At 41.2% G+C, this 27,909-nt stretch overlaps 1 protein-coding gene across 1 annotated transcript; it reads right to left on the reverse strand.

Moving 5' to 3' along the window:
- Positions 1-128: 128 nt before the first annotated feature.
- ITM2B (integral membrane protein 2B) lies at positions 129-27,909 on the reverse strand. Its single transcript, XM_040583893.1, has 6 exons — positions 27,666-27,909; positions 10,450-10,578; positions 8,130-8,336; positions 6,003-6,113; positions 2,102-2,252; positions 129-852 (listed from the first exon to the last, which is right to left on the reverse strand). The coding sequence occupies exons 1-6, from the start codon at positions 27,762-27,764 to the stop codon at positions 764-766; spliced, it is 786 nt and encodes a 261-aa protein (XP_040439827.1). The 5' UTR covers positions 27,765-27,909; the 3' UTR covers positions 129-763.

Below are 27,909 nucleotides of genomic sequence, written 5' to 3' on the forward strand. Positions count from 1 at the left end.
CTGTTTTAATCTTCTCACTTTTCAAGATCGCACTGCAAGCAAGAAGCATTGATTTTGACTTTAAATTTAATCCTAGTCCACTCCTCTAAAAAACCCACCCTGGGTAACAGCAAAAGAAAACACAAGAGTTTTAGACAAACAGGTTTATAAGGTTTATTTTCCATTGCACATACATGGATTATATACAAGTTAGTAACATAAGTTACTTCTTAATTTTCTAAAAGATTGTTACAGCAAACACTTGCCATTTTAAAACATCAAGTCAGAAATCAATCTAAAAAGGTAAATATGACAGTATTTTAAAACCAAAACAAATTGCACTTAGGGAGAGTCAAATACAGGTTTGTCTATACGCTGTAACAAACTATATAGCAGGTAATATTACAGTTAGAAGTAGCTCTTGCAGTCCATTTGTACATTAATAATTCTTTTCAATTTTACTTAATTAAAAACTGGTGGATATTTTGAAGACTTTCTCTTCTTCCTAGTATTTAAGATTGATCACATGAAATGCACTAGCAACTAATTCTTTATACAATTGCTATTCAAATATAAGAAGAACACCACACCTGAAAATAAGGAAAAAACTAAAACATACTGATTTTACATGTATCATGAGATGAAAAGTATGGAACATGTTCAGCAATAAAGCCCTGTCCACTACTTACATAAAAGAAGATTTTAAAAAATGATCACTGCACACAATACAAAGGGTGGGGTCATACTGTAGTTTTTAAGTCTCCTGTAACAGTAATATTCCTCATTACTGTTCACAGATGACTGTTTCCATAGCAAACCTGTTCTCAAAGTGTCGAATCTTTCGGCAATTAACAGCTTCACGCTTCTGAATTCCTGTAGTAGTAAAGAGCAATGGAGGGTAAACAGAAGAAGTGATGAGGTGCATCACAGACATAATAGTTCTACATTTGCTAAAGTAAGATGTCACCCAAAATCAGAACTACCACCCTCTCTGATCCCCCTCTCAGAGGAAACACACACGGGCACACATTCAAACATAGGAAGTCAATAAGCAGGCAATGACCCTGAAGGTGTGGTGAACCAAACTGCAGTGTTAGTTCAGTTAAAACCTGCCACACACCCCCCCACTGGCCAGTCTTAACCCAGATCAGTGCCCAATCTCCCTCTCTCTGTATCCGTAAAAATGCCTGTGGGGACATGAAAGAAGGAACAGCAAAGGAATAAACACTACAGGCAAAATGAGTGGACTAGAAGTATTTAAACAACACCACCTTGGATTTGCAGAAAGACAGAATTTAACCCAATTTTAGCTAAACTAATGCTCACTGCCAGCCTATGGTCATCCTTTATTACCACAGGATCAGCATACTGAATGTTGAATTGGATTTTGCTATTAGGATATTTTACTTTTTAAACATTTTTCTTAATTATTTTTATAAAATGTACTTATTTTCTATATTTTCCCAAGCAGTCAGCTCCAACAATATGACTAAAGCAATTAAACTGCTTCAGCGTGCATCACATCACAGAGTTTTTAATAAATAAATAAGTCTGAGTGAAAATTTTAAGGCAGTATTTAATAGCTTGTCAAGATTCTTCCAAATTATGTTTTTCAAACATTTTCCGTGAAGGAGGAACAAGCACTACAATTCTCCTGCAAACACAACTCTTACTCACATTTCAGTGATGCAAATAGCAAGACGTGGAACGATTTATAGATTCCTTTAATGACGAGAAGAACCTGCAATTCTGTACTTGGACTACAAGGCTATGGCTTCTCATATATTAAAGGGTTTTTTTGGTTTTGGGGTGGATCAAGAAACAAGATTAAAGCAAAGCATCAATGAAAGCCTGAACCCCAGAAAACAAACCCATGCATACACACACATTCTAGCAGCTCCTAGCTCACTGGGCCCTTGAGCACTTTTGCACAATAAAAAGACGTATTTCCATACCTACACAGAAAATATCAGATGTACTTAAGCCCACAGAGCTGGTTACTGCAATAAGCAATACTGGCTTTAATAAGAGTCATTCCTTTCAACACAATCAAGCCTATTTATTGAACTCGAGTGGCACTGAAATTTCTGCCAACACAAAAGATCGCAGGAGGAACATTTACCTTTCATGGCCTCTTTGCGCTGTAGTTTATAGGTTTCCTTGCCACGGCAGAGGCGGTAAATAAAGAATCCCAGCTGATCCACATTTTCAATACGATCAGTAACAATCATCTGTTCATGAATCAAATAGGACTGAGGCAAGTATGTTCCAGCCTGTTGAACAAAAATGTAACAGCTCTGTCAAAAGCCATCTCTACATAGTCTTAAGTAGACATGAAATACTTCGCAATGTGTTTCTTGAACATGGCTGTGACATGTTTTCTTTGATTTTTTTCAAAATATGTATTACCTACAGAATTTTCTTCTAAATGTGCAAACATGACTGCACTGCACTACAGAAATATGTAATGATGATCTTCAAAAAGGTCATAAAACTTTCGCTGATGCCTATGCCCACTGCCCTCCTGCTACAGTAACGTCAGTCTTCATCAGAGAAGAAAGGTTTATCTCCCAGGAGCACCCACTGTCACGGGTAAGTCCTGCACTTAACATCCAAACTTCTCACTTAATTAACAGCCCAACAGATCTCAGTGGGAACTATTCCCGAATAGGAGTTAGCATAAACACGTTCTACATGGAGACACCCTGGCTGATGAAGCACGCCAGCTGCAGTGTACTCCAGCCACAGTCCACAGGGTTTGGGAAACCTTGAGCATATTCGCAGCTCTCAAGCTGTGGGGTCGCAACTCTCAAGCCAAATGCAAGACAAGACTACCTAGCTATTATGTCTGCTCCCACAGCTGTTTATACGGAAAGGTATTAGACAGCCATAGTGGTATACCAGCGTTAAGGCAATACACTGAAAAAGTGAAAAGCCATGACAACATGCAAAGGCTTCCCAAGCCTTTTCTAGTCCCGTCAGTGTTATTTTGCCACAGCTGAAATGATGGAGCAATCCGTCTCCGTACACACCTCACCATACACAGCTGAAGATGCACATACTTAGCTATCAGCCAATTTCCTAATACTGGCACTGGTAAATAATCATCAACTTTTTTAAAATATCACTTAATTTAAGAAATCCTGTAGTGTGATTCTAATTTATGGCAGTAGAGAAGGTGTTGCTTGCTTTCTAAAAGTAAAATGATCACTTATTATGGAAACAAATTCAGCTTCTGCAGTGTAAGATTGCTGTATTTTTTTATTGACAATAAACACTTGAAATTTCCATTGCAAAACAAGACTATCTTTTCAGTCCAAGCAACATGTTGAGAAGAAGCTGATTAAATGCTATTCTTTTCAGTAAAGAAAGGATCATATAAAATTCACTTTAGATTATGAAAATTTTCTTCAGCACATACTACGAGGAAAACAACAGTAATTTTTTTTTTTTCTTTAAATGACAGCTTGGAAGACTTCACACTCCCGAATTATCCCATTCGTTACTTGCTAATTAAATCATTGTAAATTACTGTATCTTAACCCCTAGTCTCTTCAATTTCAGGAGGGTTCCCTGAGGGAGCCCCAAAGAAACACAGCAGTGCAGAGCACCGGCAGGGTGGGCAGTGGTACCGAGGACTTAGAGCAGCCTGCAAGGACACTCCTGGGCTCCTGCTCTCCAAACCACAGGACCTCCCAGGATCTCCCAGACCATCCTGTGGACCTGGCCTTCTCAGCCCTCCCTGAGGGTACCAAAGGAAAGGGAGCTCAGTGCAGGAACCTCCTCTACCCACCTGCTACACGAGCATTTACCCAGCACTGGGACCCAGCACAGCCACAAATACCATCCGTCACCTTTGAGACATCCTGTGCATCAGATGTGGTTAAAATCGACCAGTTGGCTCAACAATGGGAACAAGGTGGATGAACAGATAAACCTGGGTTTTCAGCCTCATTTCCCAAGGAAAGGAGGCCTTTCACTGTCTGCACATTCAACCAAACTGCATCAATACACAGAAATGTGGTTCTTTTTTTTAAAAAAAAAGAGCTCAGAGCACCTTCATTTGCATAAAATGTCCTCTGCATGTTTTCAGAGCTCATTTTAATGAAACAAGTCCTTTAATTCATGCATTTTTCTTCCTTGTGCAACCAATGTGACTGCAGGACAGTGAACAGAAATTTACTCACTTTATGCATCTGCAGAATAGTTCCCCAAATTTCAGTTACAAAACATTTAGCCTGATTTTGTGAGACATCAAACGCCCACCAGTTTTTGTTAATACAATGAGAATTAAACAGATGTCTCACAAAATTAGGGCACTCACTGCTGGGGACAATGATCAAAACAGTTTGCTTTTGCACAGATTTTCAATTAAATGCATGATGCCTGGTTATCCCTCTTACTTGCAATCCACAAGCATATTTGATTTAGTACTAATGACAAACCAGGAAATTAACAGATTTTAATACTGCAATTTGTGTGAACTAAAAATGGAAACAAAACTGCATACACAAAGTAAAAAAATTGGGGGTCACTGTGTGTTACAGAGAGTTACCACGTCATCCTCATGTACAGGAAATTAAAGTGTGGTTAAATCTCAAAACAGGCAGCAAAATCTCATCTCAAAACCGGCAGCAAAAAAGCAGCAGAGGCCTTACTTGTGAAGGCATTTTTCACATGGAATTTATTTATATACACAAACCACTCAGAAATGGCTAAAATGGTTCCTGGAGTCCTAATTTCAAAGCCTTGTTTGAAAGATTCAAACCCAAGATGGTATAAACAATTCCAAAGTTACAAAAGCCCAGTAAAATAAAATTTAAAACTCTCCCCCCAAATCTTACACACAAGTTAGCTTATTAGCTCTCTTCCCCACCTGGAGTGTTTTGCTGTTCTGGAAAGAAACCAGAGGGCTGAAAAACAAGGTAAATACTATTCAAATCTGCACACATATGTAAGTTAAAAAAAAAAAAAAAAGGATGATTCATACTAAATTAGTAAGAGACCCCATTAGATTATCTACTTGGGCCTCCTCAATTTCACAGGCCATTATGTTTCACCCAGTTACTACTACTAACAGAACAGCATGTCCCTGTGGTGGCAACAAGCCAGCCAGCACCAGCACCACAAGCCCAGCAGTAGTGTTCAATTATCACACTCTGCTGGGAAGTGATTAGGAGCTCCCAGAACATCATACTGCAAATTCGTGTTTGGTTGTTCAGCGATTGTGGTACCTCAGTCCTTTCCACAGTTCTTGTTTTTAAGGACAACAAACCTTGTTCTAAAGGTCTGGTTCTTGCAGAACCAGGAATCTGGCTATACTAAAAACCCTCTTGCTTAAATGGCCTTCACTAATCATACAATCCAAATCCTGATCACTCCTACAAAACCTCCCGAGAAACAGGAAGATCCATCTTAAGGCTGCTGGAAGCCTCAGGAACTCATGCAGTGTGAGTCCATCATACCTAGTGCCACATCTGATTTGCCTGAGCACACAGCGCAGATCCAAGACACCTCACGTACACTACCCTCAAGCCACTGGAACAGTATGAAGTGGGGGCCAACGCTAGGGACCTGTGCTTTTAGACAATGCCTGTGTCAAAACAATTTCCCAGTATATCTACTTCAAGCCTCTCAGCTAACCAGCCTAAGAGTCCAGCGCATATATGCTTTATGGAAACTTCAGTCACAATGCGTTATAAATTAAAAACCACACAGACTACTATCAAAGAGTCTAAGTACACCACATTTACGCAATTTTGTCAGCCAAATTTGTAGCACTGAAGAATAAAATCAGGTTTACCTTCCTCTGAATTAATAACTCCTTCATGATTGTAGTTCATTAACTAAGGTTATAGACTTTTTTCCTTGCTTTGCAAAGATCTCTAGTGATTAGTTAATTTTCTAACATGTGCACCTTGTGTGAAAGGTAGAGTTCAGGGGCGGGGGTGTGTGTGTGCAGAAAAAAAAAATATCTCCTTTTTCTCTGTCTTAAGAACAAATTACTTATGATTTAACCATACCTTGATGTTGATGAGCAGCTCCAGGAAATTTTTTGGTGGCATAACAACTGAAGTGTTCAGAGGAATCACATAGCACTTATCCAGGCTAAGGTCAAGATAGGCAGTGAGCCTCTGTTGAGGAAATACTTATTTTAATCAAAATTACATGAACATCCCAAAATTCACACACAGACTTTGCTAACTGCTATTGCCTCATGTTGTTCTTCAGATTATTGTTTTGTTCCCTATAAAGTCTGTCCAACAAACTGCAATTTTGAGAGTAGGTAAATGCAGAAACAAATGGCAGTCTTGACGAGTTTAAAACTTTTTTCTTTTTTTTTTTTTTGCACAAGGCAGCAGGCAATGAGTACCTCAAATACACTACAGTAATGAAATTACAAAGGTGTATCTGAACTGTTACAGAATCCAGTACAGTATTCATTTATTCCTAGTGCCTGCGTTTTGAAACAACAGAGCAAAAGCCTTGCTCTAATCTCCACACTTTTATTGTTGTGTAAAGGGGAAATGCTGCTGGTAAGAACAAAATATAGAAAGAAAAAAAAAGACTGTTACACATAATGCAATAAAAATCCTTTTATTTTCAAAAATACTACTGACTTGAAGTGTTAACGATTATTCATAGCTGAATTATTATCTTTATAGTACCTGAACTGCAATATTTGTCATGATGTGATAAAAACAGAGACATAAAAGCACAGGGAATTATCCTGATGAATCCTATGACTGTTCAGTGAGCTGTGTTTTACTGCATCTGTTCTTGCTAAAGAAGACATTATCTCAAGCTGCTGAAAGCTCTAAGGCTGCGGACATATATGAAACACTGAGCATCAAGAACCCAACAGTCAAAATAGCACCAGGACAGCAACCATCAGTGCAACTAATCTCATTACATGGAAGTAAGTGCTGAGCCTATGGCAAATTATCCTCACACTGACCTTTAGAGCAAAGCCTTTAACCCATTAAATCAAAAAGTAAATTTGTAATATTATATTGTTCCTGTCCACTTCTTAGATACCGCTTTTTTTTTTCCCTCTGGTTTTCACTCTTCAGACTCTTTGCTCTTAACTCTTAACAGAAGCTCCCTAAAAATGTTCAGGAATATTTTTAAATTACATAGCTTGAGCAAGCAGTGTTTTCCTCCAAATCTGGTTATGAATATTTGATAGATAGCACTCATTTTGCCTGGAAAACTTTAAACTGAAGCTTGCATAAAAAAAATAGGACGCTTCCCTATTCTTCTTTTCCAGCCTTGCTTAAAAAAGCTGTTCAGTGAAGTCTTCAAACATTCACAGAAATTTAGCTTTCTGAAAACCAGCCGTAGAACATTTCATCGCTATCAGACAGCTTCCATCAGGCTGATACAGAAAAGAAGGGCTTCTAATTGTTTTACGGCTGTCGTTAATACCAAGAGATGTAGGCCTGTCAACTGCCTTAGCAAAAATTCATTACCATTGATTCTTATCAAGTTTTCTACAAAAAAGGAAGAAACTACTAAAAATGCTTTGATACCCTAGTTCAGTGCCTTTAGGAACACAGGAGTCGTGCACAAGATAAAATGAGCTTCAGCTAGGCTTCCTACAGCATCTGGCAAACCAGCTCTCTTCCGTGGTCAGTCAGCCGGTCACTTCCTTCCCTTTCTGCTGCTGCATTGGGGTTTTTGAGTCACGCGAGGACAGCACCTCTGGGGGTGCTTCAACACACCCTGTGGTGTCAGACACAATCAATCCCTTCCAGTTGAGGTCAAAGCTATGACAGCCCTTTCCAAACCTTCCTCAACACCATAACAACTGGTCAAACTCTGGCTCAGTGGACTTAGCACAGCAAGAATTTTATTTTCTTTACTTCCCCATACCAAGGAAAGGAAATATCTCTAAGATTTCTCCCTTTCTAGATCCAGAACTGCGTTTGCAAATGGTGATTTACATACTACCTCATGACGACTCTATAATGCTGTACTTTGTATGCCCAGCTAATAACTGCTTGCTGCTGATCAAAACATTTCTGCTGCCTCCTCCACCCTCTGCTTTCCCCCACCACAATAATTAAGGAGTACATTTAGCAGCATGACTGAGGGGGAACATTTTTCAAGTTTTAAATGCTTCCAACTTTTTCAGAAATATTTCTTACCCGGTGGAAGTCATGGACGATATCAGCAGGATCGCTATCAGCAAACTCGGGGACTGGCACACTGATAAACTCAACATCTTCCTCCTCCAGGATCTGAATATTTTGCTCAATCGTGTGGTAGCGAGCACTCTGAGCCTCTGCCCCAGGCTCAGGTAAACTTAAGCCATCTTCAATGTACTTTATTCCACAGAAATACACGCCACCCTGCTAAAAAAAGTAAACAACCAGGCAAGAAAAACATCAGTCGCCTAGGAGTTTAATATTCTCAAAGCACTGTGGAGACGAAAAACTTGTCAGACTAGATTAAATGTTTTCCTTCTAATTTGATTCATACACCAAAGTAGGAGCCAGTTGCTATCTACAACAGGACCATGAGTAAAACCTTGATTGTATTGAACCCAGAGGGAGTCCTTCCCTTTAATTCAAAGAAAACAGGATTCCAAAAGCTGGTTCTTAAAATCTAGTCTTCTATTTTGCATCCATTATCTGTGACACACTGTATTTTTCTTTTAGAAAGACAATGAAGTTCCTACATCTATATGCATGCATATTATTATTTAATATATTATAATTTAATTATGATTAATTATAAAATATTATTTAACTGCAGTCAATAATTACAATTTAAAACATAGAAACCGGTCATCCAATTGACCTTTAAAAAGCAAGTCTAACTCTAAAATTGGTCCTCCTTGCAGCAGTGATGACTTCAAGAGTCTTCTTCCAACCTCAATTATTCTGTGAAGCTGCTTAGTTTTGCAATGCTTCAGAAGTTTTGAACATCAGTTTCTAAATTTTTTTTACCAGTTTTAAACCCCAAAAGGTAATAAAAAGAAATTAAACCAACCAATTTGTGTCCTTCTGTCACAGTACACATGGCAAGTTACCTATGTGACATGTGAAGTACAGTTCTGTGTCAGAGGAAGTCATAAACCAAATTTATAGGCCTGACAGTTTTAGAAACATGCAGCTTACACATATGCATATGCACATACCATTAATTTGAAGTTTTGCATTGAAAACATGTCTTCAGTGCAATATTAGCTCAATTCCTGAATGTTTCCTTCAACCCAGATCTGACTCATAAACAAATACCACAGGTTTGAATTAAATGGCACTTTCAGGTGGATGGCATGTGAAAGGTGGAGCACCACGGTTCTAAGCACAGATGAAACATGCATTAGTAACACAGCAGGCCTTCAGCTACTCTCATCTCGTTAAATCCACCAAGATACATGCTGTTTAAGCATCGTTTGCAGCACCAGTGCTCCCCTGTAAATTATGTTAACATGATAGCCAACGAGACTATAAACTGCAAGTTCAGCTAGAATTTCTCATGTCTCACTTTGCCTTCCACATCAGCAGCTACTAAAATGGAGAAAAATAATAATCCTGGTAGCAGGGACAAGAACACAGAACTTCTGTCTTATAAGTAAGTGCAATAACCAGTGGGCTAGAGGGATTTATGTTCTGCTTATACTCTCCCTTTCTGACCCCATGAATCTTGTAACCCCAGCAGTTTCTGAAGGAGGGAGGGTGTGCTTACGCCATCTGGGTGACAGCTCAGCACATCCAGTGCTGCCCAGTGACAATTCACCCTGAGGAAGACAATATTTAACTGAGATCTCCCATGTTCCAGGTAAATGCTCCACTTCCCTGGCACCACTGCCTTCACAGGGCTCCTCTTGCAGCACTGCCATTCGTTCAAGACTGAAAATACTGTTTTCTCAGAGGTCTAATCTTGTCAGCATGGATTAGACTTGACAGAGCATGTTTAACTACCTTGACTGTGCTTTCCCAGGTCCCCTGCAGGGCCTGTATTTCTTATCCCTGTGGAAGCCGGGAAGGAGAGCCAACGCACTGCTGTAACAGGCAGTCCCTTTCCTGTGCATGAGCAGTAGCGCATGCATCCGCATGCGTCCAGGAAATCCGGGATCAAACAAGGAAGCTTTGAAGGGGTTAATGCACTTCCAATATGCAGCACTTTGAAACAGGAGAGAGAGCAGGTGAAAATCTGGGACACCACTGGAGTTCCTAAACCCAAGTCCTATTTTAGATATAATCCTTTCTCTGCAAAGTAAGGTTTTCAAAAGTGCTTTTCTTTGCCAGCTTTGCTCCTGCCCTCACCTGCTAATAGGTAACTTCAGAGCAGGCCATCACTTTGTCTTTAGAAAAGCTGAACTTTTTTTTTTTTTTTTTTGGTGTGTGTGTTGGGGGGGGAGTAGAAAGACTATCTGGTTTAGTCTGTTGCTCCTCTTCTGAATGTAAGGCGTAACAGAGAAAAATACAACCATCCTATAACAAAATGTATTTGACTTACCTGGAATGCAAAATATTTGTACAGATAGGCACCACCCAGGATCACACCAGCCAGCATAAAGGCCAATCCAAAGCACATGCACCAGCACCAGGCCCTCCTCTGCCCAACAGGCACAGCATCCTCAGGGTCCTGCAATGCACCAGAGAAAGACCTTCAGCACACTGTTCTCAAGACACGTATGACAGCAAATGCTTCAGGCCCAGCAAGTACAAACACTGCATCCATCAGAAAAAGCTATATGCACTTTATCACAATTGGTTGGAAACTTATTTTATTTGGTAAAGTTTAAAAAAGATCTGTTCAACTTGAGGTTTACGAAGACTTGTACCAACATTCACTTTTAATGCTATTGTCACCGACAAAATCAGCAGCCTCAAGGAAGAGAAAAATCTCCCAAGACACCTAATAACACACAGTGAACCACTTTACAGATTGCAGACAGAAAAATATCCATTCTCAGGCAACCTCCATGCAACAACAGCAGAGCAAGGAAGTCAATTCAGAAAGGTCAGATTCTTTTTTATCTTTGTATATGCAATTTAAGTGAACTTGAAGAACCAACAACAGATCAAAGGTAATAAGAGCAGCAAATTATAACCTTTTCTATGTTTTCATCAGGGCGAAAGAGACTTTACCACCTCTTTGCTTGTGGAATAATATGACTGGGAATGAAAAAAGATGCTTTTTAAGTTGTTGTTAAGGTAGCTTTCTGTTCTAAACCAGCATTGGCCATGTCTCTATCTGCTGTTTGGTTAAGCTAAAGGAATGACAGGACGTTTCCCCTTTGGGGAACTAGTTTGCATAACCATGCAGTCCCCACAGGCATCCTAAGCAATGAACTGCTGCTTGCAAAATCTTTCCTCTATCAGCCACATTACAATGCTCTTTCTTCCTCCAAGTGTTTGCATAACTTACATCCAAAAAAAAAACCCCAAAACCCACGACCAAAAACAAAGTAAACCTTATCACTGAGTCACCCTCTTCCAAGCCATGATAATCCTGGGAAAATACAAGAGTTAAAATAAAGACAAAGCAATTCATTGCTCCTTTGCAACCAAAAAGACAACAGGGTAGAACGATGACCAGGGCAAAATCATTATGGCCAAATAAACAAAAAAACCCAAACCAGAAAACGGAGGAAGGCATGAGGGAAGCGCGTGTGAGAAGGCACTGATAGCTATGGTTGTCAGTGAATGTTCTGCCAATGTGGGGCTTTTGCCATATTTGTTAATTAGGGTGATTTCCCACTTGAACAAAGTAGTGGGTGTAGTCCCCACACTGCCTGGGCCCCTCGGGGAAGGGATTCCCCCTCATCTGACCGAAGCCATCTAAGCAAATCTGACACCAAATGGAAAGGGGCCCCTCCCTGCAAATGGTGGGGATAAAGAGGAGCTTCCCGAGAATGACTCATCCCAACCACCCCTGAGAGGGACAAGCAGTCTTTTGGAGGGACTTACTTTTTTTTCACGGATTATCGAGGGAAATTCCGTGGTTAACAAACCAGGTAAATTCATATGTAGCTAAAATTGAGCTATGCGAAACCCACCTTTACAGTACACTGCAATTATCTTTCACGCAGAAGTGGCAATGCAGCTTCTTTGCCAGGCAACAGCTGCCAAAATCCGATTCAGAAATATTTAGAGTCAAACTGAAGATACTCCACAGATTTTGTTTTACATTAGCGTGCAAACTACCACAGTAGATCAGATTGTAAAATCTCCATCTTTGGAGGTTTTCAAGACTCAACTAGACAAAGCCATGGGTGATCTTGTTTTGGCAAGCATCCCTGTTTCTAAAGGGATGCTGGACCAGGTGACTTCTAGAGGCCCCTTCCAACCAACTTTTCTGGGATACATTACAAGGCAAAGTGAGCGTGGCTAGAAAACAATTGCTGTGGACTGACAAGACAAGTAACAGCTGTTAAAATTTTTTACACTACTAATTATTTAAGGAATTCAGTGTAAAGAATTACAGGATTACTAGCTGTGTGGTTTTTAACCTGGCTGTTTGCAAATAGGACATAATACCCATGGTAATCTAATTAACTTTCAGGTCAGGTTAAGATTCACTGTGGATTCTTCTATAAATCACCTCAATTATAAATCTAAACCAGGTAAAACAAGGATTTTTATTTTTATGTTGCCCTGTATCATTAGGTAACTATTTCCCTAGATATTTCAAAGCATAAAGGACACCCGACTGAAACTTTTTAAATAGTTGTCATTAAAACTGTTGTAAGTTGATGGCAGAAAAACAGATAGCAGACTGGCTCCAGGATACAATGCCAAAATACTCCCTAGTGAAGAATATAAAGAGTATCTTTATTCTTTCCCAGTGCTGCTTTTATTCACCACCCCCCACACCCCCACCTTTTTTCACTCTAAGCAGAATTATCCATTAGTGGAATAACTGCCTCTTCCATTTTTATATCATTTTGTAAATTCAGAAAGAGTAACAAAACATGCATCTGGGAAATGGCGCAGAAGCCACAGACAGTGTGAACACCTACCTGGAAATGGGAATTAATGTCAAATTAATTTTGCATAGGCCACAAAAATAATCAGAAAAAGGAAAGTAACTTTTACCATGTTAGGGGGAACCTGAAGGACAGGTTTATCAGTATTGCACCCCAAATAATTTTGCTTTGATATACGAGATGACAGATCTACACAAGTCTAATACAACTCTCTCATCCTTTACCACTATTTCTGAAGGCATCCCTAGCAGTGGCATGTTAAGCTATTTTGTATTTGTAGTTGCCTGTTGCATTGATTTGTCCACAGCCTTCTGAAAAGACCACACCAAATTTAGAGCAAGAGTTCCAACCCAGTTTAGCCTCTTGCTTAGGAGAGTGCATGGAAGTTCTACACCTCAGTACACAAGCATTAGGTAACCCTGAACACATTTTATGCTGTTGAAGGAGAACATTGAATTGAAGTCATCTTCTGAATCTGAAAACTAAGTACATTATCAAGCAGTTTAAAACCACCTTAAATTAAAATATTATGAATAACCTACTAAAGCTAAATTATACTCATTAGTAGCTGTGCTGTGGCTAAGCTGGCTAAGCTTTTGTATTGTTGTCATGACAGCTTAGTTTTTGGGCTGAATTGACCCAAAAGAGTAATTCATCCCTCGCTATATAAATTTGACCCTCTGCACTGCAAGAGAAGAAAGTGCAATGGACACTCTGCCTCCTTCCAGGTGACTCATGTTCTGAAAGAAAAAAACTTTAAGTGAAAGTGGATCCCCACTAAGAGGGACAGTGCTGAATTAGCACCTTTCCCCACATAGTTACGACTCCAGTTTGTTCCCTGATAGCAGCGCTGGCTTCTGAAGCCAGAGCACAACATGAGACTGCAGCCTCACTAATATTTCTCTAGGTCAGCTTTCCACTGCCAGAAGTGTCTGACAACAGAAAGCATCATACACTTGAAGTGAAGACTGACCTCTACAAATACGCCTCTACTTCTGCAAACAGTAATAATTAATCATTGCTGTTCTGGTCCTTTTCTTTCCCCTCTTCTGCTTCATCCCTGCCCCATGTACTTCAACTCCCTGGTGAATCCTCAACCTTAAGATGATGCCACAGAACTAATCTCCTCTGATGCAAAATGCCTTAGGAGGAACTGGATGTAAGCCCAATACTGGCTTGTTTCCCTTGATGAGATGATTGTTCTAATTGGAAAACATTTGATTAGCCTGTTTCCTATGGACAAGACATGAAACAGAAGCATCTCTCTGCCACTTGTACACTACATCCTACAGTGTTAAAATTAAATGGTTCAGAACTTCCCAACCCGAATAGTTTCAAGCTCCGCAGGAACAATCTTCCTGCGGACAGAAAATGAGAAGTATTAAATTCTCTATTATTTGAGATTGGCAAGCTTCAAAACTGTCATCTTCTCACAAAGAAGTTAAAAGATAACTGTAGCTTTCAGTAAAGATTCCTTCCTTCATCAGTGACCACAGCAGCTAACGTAAAGCTGCACTCTGTCTTGTTACTGGAATCATGAAACACTTTGGAGGTGGACAAATAACACAAACTATTTACCAAAGCACCTTTCAACTACAGAGAGATCTTCACATGAACATATTTATGACAACTAACATTAACTGTTCTGGAGTGAATCAAAAGAAAAAAAGTTAACACACACACACACACACACACATCCCCAAATCTGCAAACATTAGCAGTTATCAGTGGGTACTAGCCATATATTCTCTTGCGCTTTTCAGTTCAATTTTAATGCTACTTTTTTTTTTTTTTTTTTTTAAATAAATGCTGAAATGTCAGAAGGACCAAATTCATGTTTGGGGTAATATCACAAAATTCTTCTGTTGAGCTCCAATACTGAGCCACAAATGTGTATAATTAGACTTGGTAATTACTTAGATTTTCCCCTTGTGGCTTTTTGTACATAGTGGAATATAATTGCTTTAGCATTTTAAAAGTAAAGCAAGTCTAAAAACTTGCAAGGCATATGTCTAGTTCATTCTAAAATGGGTGAGAAGATTATCAGACCTTGTTCCTTTGCAGAAATTAAGGACACATCAATTATATGACTAAAAAAAAAATAATCATATGGATCAATTAGGTAAGAATCACCTAACCAGATACGGTGGACATGCTGTGGGGAGTCCAGAATATTCTATCACCATCGCTATTCAAAAGATAATGGCCCAAATTTAAAAATAGGTAACGACAGCAATAAAAATAATTTTGAGAGGAGGGAAAGTCTTTCAGAACCAACACACAGTCCTTGATTCACAGAGAAACCAGATGCAGAGTGTTACTGAGTATTATAAATATTACTAAAAATGTCTGCAGCATACGACACAAGCCATCCATAATTATGCATCTGAGAGTAACATCTAATATATATACTCACGCGCATATAAAAGCTTACAATTAATGTGGGTAGAACTGGCTGGAAGCTGTTCAGAAGTTTTCTTCCGAGGTGCTTTAGCTCACATGGATGGACAGAATGCATTGGACAGAATGCACTGGGGCAGACTTGAGCTTCCTAAAGGCAAATATTGACCAACTGCAGCTTTAATTAGTGGAATGGGGAGAAGGGAAGTTACTGATTATTCCCTTAAAGTGCTTTTTAATGAGGGAGGCTAAAAAGTCTTCAACTAAAGTACTGACCAATGGCTGCATAAACTGAATTTTGTTGGTCAGGCTTGCCTCCTCTGACTTGTAAATCTGACATCTGTAGAAAACCCTCCTAAAAGACAGTGAATTTAAAATTAACTTATTTTAGAAAGAGCTCTGCATTCCTCCCGTGGTATTCCTGCCTGAAGACTGCTCCAAGCCGGGTGTTCTATTTATTACTTGTTGCAGATGGGAAATTAAGTCAGGCTTTTGCAAGACTCCTCACTTAGCAGATGCTGTGAATCTGGAAGGCCATCATACTGATCTGCCCCTCAAGCAGCAATTTTACGCTTCCTAATAAAATTAAATTTAAGTTTTAAGTACAATGATCTTTTAACTTGCTAGTTGGAAAAACAGACTCTATATACAATAGATGCTTCAGAGATTTTTCACTTATCACAAGGAGTGACGTACTTCTTCTACTCAGATGATGAAGCCTGGAAACAGGCTATGGTTGTTTACGTGCAGTTGATATCTGAACACTGCAACCCTTCTGTGACAGTACTGCCAGTTCCTCTTCTGTCAAGACGGACAGGGACTTGTCCATCTGGCCAAAGGCTCTCTGCCTACAGAATATCATGAAAACCAGACCTCAGTTCTGGTTGCCTGCTGTAGTCACGTAGCCTGGATAACCAAGGAGATTCATTAATTAGAATTATCTGTTAGGCAGCTGGTACTATTAACCTCTTCCTGCATTTCTAGTATCTGTGTATGTTCAATAAAATAATATTGTAAATACAAAGTCTGTTGTACAGCACTAGGAAATCCAGCAGGGAAAAGAAATACATTCCAAGAGCTTTCCAAAATCCAAGGTCATTCTGGTATTAGTTGAATGCTACCTTTCACCAAATAACTGGGGTGTTTTATTAAAAAATGAGGTGTCTGTCAAATTATGCATGTCATGTTCAAACATCATAACCATCATGGAATAAAAACATCAATACAAGCAGCCAGGTCAAGATCATCTTTAAAAGGGCATCTGTGCTAGCAGGTAGGACAGCAGCTGCAAGTATTGGGAAAGATGGAGACAAAGGGTGAAAAACAAATTAGAAAACAGGTGAGAAAAGGGAGGCAGGAAAAACTAGAGAGAAACGTGATGGAACGTGAAGAGTTCCATTTCTCTGCAGGAAGTCAAGAAAAATTACAAATATAAAGTGAATGTAAAGGATATGAATCAGTGTTCACAGAACTACACGCTAGTGGGACAATAAAAGAAGTGTATCTTGGAAAAGTAATCCTGCAACTCTTTACTGATGTGAGTAATCCCGATTTACCTAAACGCTGCCTTCAGCTTCAGAGGCAAGAGATTACGAAACTTGTTAGCAGCCAACAATTAAAGAGGATGGGTAAAGAAGGAAGAGAACTCTGTTTAGTCTGCTGCTTTGGTTGAAACTGGGAGCAGTATTGTTTTTGTTAGCTTTGGTCTTACATGGACAAGAAAGTGGGGGGAAACAAAAAAACAAACAAACCACCCACAAACCAAACATACTTATTTAAATGGCCTGAAAGTTCTGTCTTTGCAGACCAGGCAAGGACTCTCTTCAGGTGATTCACACTCACAGCTTTTGGCTATATCCTCATCCCAGGCTGTGTACAGCAATTGTACAACTAACCACAGATGATACATTACCAGTTTTCTTCAAACTGTGTTCCCCAAATCGTTCCTCTTTTCTCTGCCCAGTTCCAAGACCCACCAACTCCCTTCGCTCACCACCAAGCCCGGTGGTTTCAAGTCTTGCTGTAATTTCCTTCCTGCCCTGTGTCTATGCCCCCTGTACTTCTCCCCATCCCAAAGCAGAGTTCTCTGGTCTCCGCCACATGCCAGAGTACCAGGCACACCTTATTTCCATTTCCTCCCTTCATTACTGCTACAAGATAAACCATATCAGTGTCCTACGTTCTTAGGAAGATGAGCTGGGCTGTGGCCACAGAAGTGCTTTATCCTGCCCACCAGCCAGCACTCCCGTGTCTCTTGTCCTGCATTTTCACTGTAAACACTCAGGGCCAAGGACTGCCTTCCTTTCTGTGTAGCAATTAGCACAAGATCTTATTACCCTCTTATATGCTTTCTGAATGTGAGGAAATACTTTTTTACTGTGTGACCAAGCACTGGCACAGGCTGTCCAAGGGAGGCTGCGGAGTCTCCATCCTTGGAGATACTCAAAAGCTGTCTGGACATGGTCCTGGGAACCAGCTCTAGCTGGCCCTGCTTGAGCAGGGGGGTGGCCCAGGTGACCTCCAGAGGTCCCTTCCGATCACAGCCGTTCTGTGATACACAAAGACATTTTTTAAGTAACACTGATACTACAACAGGCAGAGGGTTAACAAGCCTAACCACTTGCTTCATTTAAAAAACAAAACCCCAGGAGCACTGGGTCTCTACTAGACAAGTAATAAAGCTCCATACATGCTTTACTTCCTTTGGGGCTTTATGATTCTTCTGCCTTCTCCCCCACTGGGCCCTTGCCCCCAAAATGAAACATCAAGAAAACCTAGAACACTTGGAAAAAGTGTTGTCTTTAAATGCCCAGATGCTGAATTCAGAAGTTCTTGTGCCTCTAACAGCCACAGAAATCTGCAATTGTCACTGTACTGTAACAAATACAAAAAGTTTTCGTACGCTTGGCTAGTGAAGAGGTGGTGGAAGCCAGATTTTTTTATGATACATAAACATTGATGAGTTTACCTGTAATTTTCATAAATTAGAATGATGGAAACTTGTTCTGCATTCCACGCCTATTTTTCTCAAGTATTTTAAGAAAAGAGAAGTGTTCTGGTGCAACACTTTCCAAGTCATAGACCAAAATACACAGATGAAAGCTTGCACAGGTATCTGGCAAAAGGTGCCAGGGGGTTATTTATTTTTTAAAAATAAGAAACTGCAAACCTAAGAGGTTATATGGGATGTTTTTCAGAATGCATTCCGATTTTAGAAAACAAAATCGCTACACCCTTTATGGTTACAGCACCTTAAACACGGCATTTCATTAAACTGTCCAGTTTTGAAAAATGCTTCATTTTTTACACATTGCCAAAATAAATCCTTTTCTCCAGCTGCATTCTTTGATTTATAATCAACTTGCATTCTACCATACTTATAAAACCTACACTAAATCAATCTGTAACTTTAAATGCAATATGCCTCTCGACTTTATCCTGAATTAGATCAATGTTTGAAAACAGGAACCTAGAAGGTTCCTATTCCACTTAAAATGGATCAATACTAAATTATCTTTTTGACCTTGATCGTTCCAGTTCCTGTCTCTTCCTTATCCTGCTCGCTTATGTCTGAAATTTCTCTGCTTTTTTTCCCTGCCTGAATCTCAGACATCAATATGATGGAACGCTATGTGAATTTAACCTAGATTTCTCTCAAGGCTATTTTCCCAAGCGGTGTTGGCTCTTTCACCCAAGAGATCTCATTAGCATGCACATATGCACCACTGAGCCTCAGAATTTAATAACTCTATTCCCAGTTCAGCCACAGATGGTATGTCATCTCAAGCAAGTTACAAACGTCGTGTCTCAGTTTCTCTCAAAAGCAGAGTCTAGCATCACAGAAACCACTGGGGAGGTCTCTACTCCAGCCTCTTGCTCAAAAGGAAAGTGGACTCTGAAGCCTGTCCAGGTCGCTCAGGGCTCTTGTCCAGTCAAGTTTTTAAAACCTCCAAGGACTGACACTTCAAAGCTTCTCTGGGTAACCTGCTCAGCATTCAGTTCTCCTCATACTGAGAAATATTTTGCTTATACTCAGTTAGAAGGTCTCCTTTTTCAATTTATGGCCACTGCTTTTTCAATCCCCTCCCCAGGTGCCAGGAGGCTGCTGTGACGTCTACTCACAAGCCACTTCATCTCCAGGCTGAACAAGCCCCATGCCCTTGGCCTCACATATGCTGTCACCCCCGACCATCGCAGTGGCCCCTACTGGACTCACACCAGTTTGTCAATGTCAATTTTTGGATTGGAAAGCTCTCAGCCTTCAGCAATACCAGTGACTAGCACCCAGCTGACTGTCCATCAGGAGCCCTGGGTCTTCCTCAAGCAGAGCAGTTTCCCAGCCAGGTGGTCCGCATGCTGTCCTGATGGAACGCATGAGTCTGCTCCAGGTCCATGACTTTGCATTTTTTATTTCTGAAACTCACAAGGTTTTGTTCAGTCCCTTCCTGTAGCCTGTTGGGGTTCCTCTGAATGGCAGTTCTGCCCTCAAACCAACACACCTTACTAATAACATATATCAGTGAATTAAGATGCATGGTACCTGTACAGCAAGCAGAGTTCCCCAAGTGGGAGCCATTCTGCATGCAAATACAGAATAGCATTTAATTGTAGCACCTAGGAGTATCAGCACAGAAGAGCTGACCTTGAAAGGCTCACATTTAATTACGCTCTGTTCCAACAGTTCCTTTAGAAAGAATCTAAACGGTTTCACTGCAATTAGACTACTCAAAGCCTGAAGTGGACGCACTCCACTACCCAGCACCTGGAAGCATCACACCTTGCAGAGACACAGATGCTGGCCAGTGTTCAAACACCTCAGCGAGAGAGCTTCCCAAAAACCTCAGGCAAGACAACTCACCGCATTGTGCGGCAGCCTTGGAAAGTCATGTTCAGCCTCCCACTCTGCAAAGGGTACTGCGTTTTCAAACATGTAAATGCAAGGGTTTTTTACGTAGATGGTATCTTTTAAAATAAATAAATAAATAAATAGATCTTTGTGATTCAGCAACCACGCAAGATCCACCTGAGAGATCATAGCCCCTTCCCAGGTATGATCTCCGTATGCTTTTTTGCCAGTCATTCCATCGCCTCATTCTACCCTCGAAAGAGCAGAAAGCTGCCATCAAAAGCAGGAGTTTACTGAACCCTAGGAGGAAGACAACCACAAATTATCCAAGGGTTTGCCAAGGAACTCTACTCTTAAAATGCCTGTGGGTTTTATTTTTCTGTGTATATATATAAAAATACTATATACTTAATAATATATAAACTTTATAAATATACTTGTGTACACACACACAGAGACACTACAGAAAGGACAAGCAAAGTATCTACTTATTTTTTCCACGACCTCTATAATAACTGTTGGGCAAATGTTACTTGACTTTTTTTTCATGGTCAATGTCATACGGCAGTTGCACAAAGGACCCTTGCTTGTAAATGACGCATGGATCACTCAGGAGCTACTGTCTCTCTGTACGTCCATTGTGGTCCAAACCCTAGACCACGTGATGTCTGCTGCAAAACCATTTCAAAACCATTTCTGACTTTATTGCAGAGCTCAATCTTATTAATTATCTCATTCCTTTGGTTTACCACATCTGTAAAATTAGGACAGATATCTGAGTTTTATAAATTAGCATGCTTTTCATCTGTAGATTCAAAGTAATTTCCACTGAGGATAAAAAGCAGCACATAAATAGTAAGAAAATGAATGTTGTATAATTCATATGGATCAGGAGACTAAAAACAGATAATGCTAACCTTTGTCAATCATAGCGGGGGGTGGGGGTGGGGCAGGGAATATAAAAAGGAACTTAAGCAATAAGTAACAGAACACACCACTACTTATCCCAGCTGTAGTTATGGTTTTGGAAGCACAAAATAAAGAACATTTAAAATTAATAGGACTTAAAAATTCAGTGTTTGCTTTCGAAGATATTTCCTGAGAGTCACAGAAAGAACTATTTTCTTTGTATGTAAGCTCTGTGGTGCCTGTAGCTAGTGGCTACTGGATAGAAAATATGTATAATGCTGACAAATATTCCAAAACTGCAACTGCAGAAGAGTTAGCTGAAAACATTACTGGAGGCAAGTATGCTTACCCTTCTTATACCTCCCATCAAATAACCATTAGCATCAAAACTTGTTAAATTGCTGATAAAAAAATGGAAAGAAACACCCAAATAACAGAGAAAATTTATTTATTTGAGTCTATAAAAAAAAACAACTGTTAAGATTACATTTGCAAATGTAAACATTTCATTACAATACTTAACAGGGAAAAAACCCTATATACACGTTATATTTTGAAATTAAACTTTTCTGGAAATAGACATTCATGTGTTGGATTAAATATTCGTTATAATGGAAGGAGTCTAAACCATTTCCCTTGAAAATATTGGTGATTCCGAGAACATTTTCTTTCAAATGTTTGTCTCTCCTGTAAAGTTCAGCATTTCATCTTGATCCACATCTTCAGAAATGAATTAATTTAGCTTTTCCCACTGAACAGAAATTTTGGTTCCAACAGCCTCTGTTTAAGTAGTATTCTTCAGACCACTACGCAATGTTAATATCCAAACTAGTTTCTTGAAGCTTACCAGAAAGAAGAGTACTGTAGCGCAGAAAGACAGGAGTGAACACAAGAGAAGTATTGGCATTAACTATACAGCACAGGACAGTTTTTCCAGATATTGCACTGTATATAGCTTCAACTAATTACAGAGTTTTCCACATGACAATGTTGAGGAAAACAAAAAATTCTCCAAATACATTTTTTAGGGCAAGGAGCCTCAGCCAAATATAAATTCGTTAATTTGAAAAAACAAACTATTTAGAACTGCATAAAGTATTTGCATTGTCTCTGTGTTCATCCCTGCACTGAATTCATATAAGCTGTAATGTACAGACACCAGCTCTTGCTCAGTCAGCCGAAACCACAAATGATACAAACAACTGACAAAGCAGTTATTACAAAGGTCTGGTAGAATGCATCCTGTTTGAAATATTCTTCTGTGAAATGGCTGTATTTCCCAACCAAAGTTTTGTATTTGTTATTCAGCTTGGGAAGCGATGAGAAACAGAAAAGGAAATGAGATAGGGATCACTGACAGAACTCCTCTGTCCCACAAGTTCATTTCCATCACTGGGGGGATGAGGATGACACAAGCTCTTCCAGATCGCTTTTTGGATTTTCTAATTCCAAAACTCGCTTCAAAATAGTAAGAGATTCTCAGAGGAGTACCACAAATTTTTAAAGATCTTGGGGTTTTAGCATTGCCCTCTCAATTACCAGTAACCTCTATGGAACAGCTTTAGGAGCCAAATGCCTCAAGACCACAGCCATCTTATTTTCAGGAAGCTGCACTACTTGGCCAGTAGCACAGATTCACCATGTAAAAGGATGCTGGGGGGTGACATCAGCCACAAGGCTTCTTTTCTTAGGAAGAATTCTTCATCAACACCTGCCACAGATCTTCTTCACATAAGCTCTGTTTCCCTGAATTTATGCTTGCAGGTACCCATAAAGCCAAGTAAGTAACAGAATCCTGGGTACCCTTTGTGTCTGAAACTGGAGGGTTTTCATTTGAGGTTTGGTGGCTTTGCATTAAAATCTCAGCGAAAGTCAGGGAGGAGAAGGGAGAGAGAATTAAGTTTGCTACGATTTTTTTTTTTTACTTCTGGTCCTCTTTTAAACAATCATGCCTTAATCCAGAATCCCCTGACAGACAGCAGAAGCCAGCTGGTTTAATGACCCACTTGCATGACAGAAAATACAGGAAAATGCAAAGACTGCTCCTTCCCCAACGGGGACAGATGAAAGGCCTATAGAAAATCTGAGTGGAGGAAGGCTATAAAGAGAGTAAGGAAGCTCCTCCAAGAAAAAAAGAAACCAAAACCAAACCAAACAACCCCAAAGCCTCCATCTGCAGACATATCCCATGAGGTGAGAAAGGCTGCTTCCCTGACAGCAAAACAATAAAAAAAATCACTATTTATTAGTGTGTATACTAACATAAATAGCACACATGTTATATAGTATTTACATATTTTTACACACGTACAGAGTATAGCAACTGTAAACATAATACCTTCATATTAGAAATATCGAAGGTCAATTACACAAAATCTAAGGATTCTTCCACATTGAAAAATAGTGCTCATCAGTTGCTCAACAGTATTTCCTAAGTGGACCATCTTACTCTTTGTTACAAGTGCCTATTTTAGTATGCTTTAGAAAAGATTAACCTAAACTGAAAAAAAGTAAGATTAGAGTGCAGAGTAATAATGTTCTCATAAGGAATAAACACAGAAAGCTGCTGCTTTCAGAATTCTTAACATTTACACTTTCACATTGAACTCTCTGCAGATCCAAAGGTCAGATATGATACATATGTGTGAATCCACAGCTTCTGCGCACAAAGCTGTATTTGGCAAGTATGCGCTGAATTGAGCACCTCAAGAAAAAAAAAAAAAAAGAAAAAAAAAAAGGTTGCCATCTACCCCAGCAGAAGGGAGCAACTGCCTGAGAGTTACTGAGTGCCCAAAGAGCTTGGGGGAGGACTTAAATCTATTGAATGGACTCTGCAAAATGTCTGGAAACTTCAACTATGCTCAGAACCATCTTTGGCTCTCCAAAGATCTATTGTAGGAAGAAATGTTAAAATACCACACATGGTTTGTTTGTTGGGAAACTGGGTCATAAAACACCCTATTGTACTGACAATGAGCAAAGTGGAAAATTAAATGCTGCCTGAAAACCTTCACTAGGAGTATTCTGTATTTTGGCCAAGACTTAAGGCATAGAAGTATCACCCCAACAGCAGCAGCAGAGTTGTAATGGCTGCCTACAGTATGAAGCCAGTTTCACAACACACAATAATACTGACAGGTGATTTATGCTGAGACAGGATTAGCACTCTTGATTTTTAAACTCCTTTTTAAGTAGCATACTCCAATGCATAAGACCGTTGCCTTCTGCAAAAGCATTATTAAGCTCTTGTTCCCCCGATACATCCTGTACTCTTCTCCCATGTTCCTCTCCTCCCTTCCCCAATTAATTTCCTATTGGTGTCTGCATCAGAGGTTACTGGGCAAATTTTGCTTGAGACCAGAGTATTTCTGTGGCACATCATCAGCATATTTTGGCCGCAAACACTGTTTAATAAGCCCTAGGAAGATTATCTGCTTGACAGTAATCCCACGATGGCAGACAGAGTAGCAGTCTTCATAACACTGTGCCGGGAAAAGCAGCAGAACGAGGCTGTTCAAACGACTAGTCCAAAAGCTCATTCCACAAATCTGTTTTCTGGATGCTTCAGAGTATTGGGCTTTATTAATTAATATCTCTCGCTCAAATCTTTGGAAGTGATTGATGATAAAATTCTGGATGTGCAATTCTGCCTATCCTCTTCCATTCTTAAAGTTTTCCCTTTACTTCAGTCCAGAATGCCTCCCAGGACTTTCATCATAAGATGTTGTAATATTTTTTCAAATTCACACTTGTGATCCAGATCTATTTATTGTCCTACAGATACAATGTTGGTAAAGATACTGGAAAGGCGAATTCACTCTTCTATATACATCCTCATATTGCCTTCAAACCTCACTTGAGGCTCAGGGTTTTCCAGCAATGAAGTGACATGAATCATACATTTGTTAGATGTGGTTTATTTTTCCCCTTCCCTCCGATGAACTGCATAGGCAGTAGAAGTTCCTTGTGGAGGGATGGGAAAAGATTTGTTTCTAATGCATTTGCATTAAAGAGGGCAAAGGTCAAAAGGCATATCTTGCACTTATCTCAAAGGTATGTTTTACAATGGCCCTCAGTTCCATTTTTTCTTTTTTTGTCTGAGATCTAAGAATAAATTCCCAGACTCAGAGGTTCAAATACCTCTGCAGCTACATGACATGAGCTGTTTCAGTATTGTCAATCCTGCACAGATTGCATAGCCTTTTCTACTAAACTACAGATGACGCTACTGTACTCAGATCTGCTTTTATTTACACTCTAAAACACGCAAGCTGGAAAAAAGCTTATTCAAGAGAATTCTGCACACTGGTAGGTAAAGGTCTGCAGTTCTGCTGAAAAAAAGACGGAAATGTGTCAAAGAGAACGTCAAAGGCTCGATGTCCCTTAAGAGCAGTCATTTGCTTTTGGAATTTTCATCTGTACAGAGCATCCGCTCCTAGCGTGCTATTTTAGGACTGTTTTAAGCCTTGTTCAGGCATGTTCATCCCCTGATAACAGTGCAAGAACTTACAAGTAGCTACTGTGAGACCAGACCACCTTTTGACCTGCTTAATAAATGTCTGCAAGTCCCACTGCTGGGCAAGGAAAGCAGTACCAGGGCAAAGTTAAGGCAGATCCTGTATCTTACCCTCAGCTGCAAGAATTTACAGCTCTGTGTTAAGGAAATCACAGTGGAACAACACACTTCCATTAGTATCTGGACAGGGTCAGGAGGATTTGCTCCCCAGTGTACAATTAGCCAGATGTATTTTGTTTGTTTAGCAGTTGGAACACAAGCCAAAATTGGTAGGCTATCTGGAAACAAACATCATCCAGGGCAGATCTGGATTCCAAGGTAGTATGAAAACCCCATTTTCTGGAACTTGTAGTCTGTGTCTTGCTGACGTGCTCAGTGTCAAACCAATCACCAAAACTAGGGTCAGGAAGAAACTCCAAAGCTCAAGCTGGGCTCAGGGAATCCATTACCTTCAGGAGAAGGGCACTCCCACTAGGAACAGCTAGGCACACAGATCACCTAACGGATTTCCCGTAATTGCAAGCAATTTGAGTAATGATACCATCTCATTTATTGTGGCACACTGTTCTAAGAACTGAAATGCTTTGCCCCCAGCTTTGTAAAGTGCCATACCACCAGTAGAAGCATGAAATTTAACCACCTGCTGTGCCAGGAATATAACACTAGAAAACACCTTGTGGTTCCCCCCTTAGGTTTGAAAGGACAGCGGATTGTGCAGGTGAAGAACCTGGCCCCATCACAATCAGAGGAAAACCTGCACCAGGGCACAATTTCATGCCAAAAAACTCAAGAGCTATTGTCTTCCCAGGCAGAAGTTAATCACAAAGATTTAGGAAATTAATTAACACTACCTCTTTTGCAGTTCCAGTCAGGTAATTCAGGAGCCTGATGCACAAAAGATTGTGAAAACAAATGAAAACAGCAAGGCATGCTGTTTATGTGCAGCTGGCCATTTTTCAAGTTTTCATTCTCTTTTCAAAGAGCTTAGAGCAAATTACGGTACTCCTAATTAAAAACTGGTTTGATTATGGGAGCACAGAAATCACAACCAAAGAACTTTACATTCTGGGCGGTTTTGCACTTCAGAAACTTTAAAAGCCGTTGCTGTTCCGAGGCGCGGAGGGAAGGCGACGACGACTGGACTTTGGGTGCCGTTTCGGGGCGGGGGGGGGGGGGGGGGGGGGGCGCAGCTCTTTGTTTCTTTATTTAAACCAGCCCAAGTTTTCCAGGCGAAGTTCGCCGTCACAGACAACCACCAGGCTCCGCAAACACGCTGCGGCACAGGCACGGCCAAGCCCACCTCCGACTTCACCCTCGCCAAGCGCTCTCTGCCCTGAAGCCTCTGGCGTTCCCCAGCTCGCCCGCCGCACTCAGCCGCGGGGACTAACGGCGGAACGGGGAGCAGACGCGCCCCGCCGCCTCCCCGCCACACAACTTCCGCGCCCGAGCCGGGCGCACCGACGGGCCGTCCCCGCCTCTCCCCCCAGGCAGCGGCCGGGCACCGGCTGCGGGGCCGGGGAGGCGGCCGGGCTCGGCGCCGCCGGCCCGGCCCCGCGCCCCCGCCCAACCGCGGTGGGCCGGCGGGGCAGCCCCTCGCCGGGCCGGCCCCCACCGCTCGCCGCGGCTCGGCGGGTCTGGACGGGACGCCGCAAAGGAGAGGAAAGCGCCCTAAAAGCCGAGCTGGACGCGGTCCAAGCGCTGCCGGGCTAAAAAAAAAAAAAAAAAAAAAAAAAAAAAAGAGCAAACCACCACAAAAATCCCCGAAGTAGGGAGAAGCGGAGCTTTAATAAAGCTCGTTCTCCTGTCAGCCATTTTAGAAGCATGAGCTGAGAGGGGCGGCGGGGCACGCCGCGGCGCAGCTTTCCCTGCTGGCCCGCCCGCGGTTCATCGCCGCAGGGGGGGAGGCACATAAAGAATAAAATCGTCCCCAGCGCGCGTCCCTCCCCTCGGCAGCGCCGAGCCGCCCAGCGGAGCGCAGCGGAACAGAGCGGAGCGGAACGCAGCTCCCGCCGCCGCCGCCGCCGCGCAGCCGGGCCAGCCCCTGCGGCTCGGTCCCCCGCCGCCCTCACCTTGGCGTCCGGCGGCAGGATCAGCACCTGGCTGTTCTCCTCCTCCTTCTTCGCCGCCTCCTTCTGCGCCAACGCGGAGTTGAACGACACCTTCACCATGGCCGCTCCCCGACACCCCGCACGCAGGAGAAGGAGGACGAGAAGGAGCCCGAACCGGCGGAGCTTCGAGCGCTCCCTCCTGCCCTGCCGCCCCGCCGCTGCCGCCTCGCCGCGACTGCCGCCCCCGGCCCCTTGTCAGCGGCGG

This window comes from Falco naumanni, chromosome 2 (genome assembly GCF_017639655.2).
Source record: "Falco naumanni isolate bFalNau1 chromosome 2, bFalNau1.pat, whole genome shotgun sequence".
Classification (NCBI taxonomy): domain Eukaryota; kingdom Metazoa; phylum Chordata; class Aves; order Falconiformes; family Falconidae; genus Falco; species Falco naumanni.

Excerpts from the sequence above, each read along its gene's own strand:
- ITM2B (XM_040583893.1), bottom strand. The coding sequence starts at position 27,764 with ATGGTGAAGGTGTCGTTCAACTCCGCGTTGGCGCAGAAGGAGGCGGCG. Across the intron at positions 8,337-10,449 it reads ACAAATATTTTGCATTCCAG|CAGGGTGGCGTGTATTTCTG; the intron begins GTAAGTCAAATA and ends TACTTTTTTTAG. Across the intron at positions 853-2,101 it reads GCGCAAAGAGGCCATGAAAG|GAATTCAGAAGCGTGAAGCT; the intron begins GTAAATGTTCCT and ends TTACTACTACAG.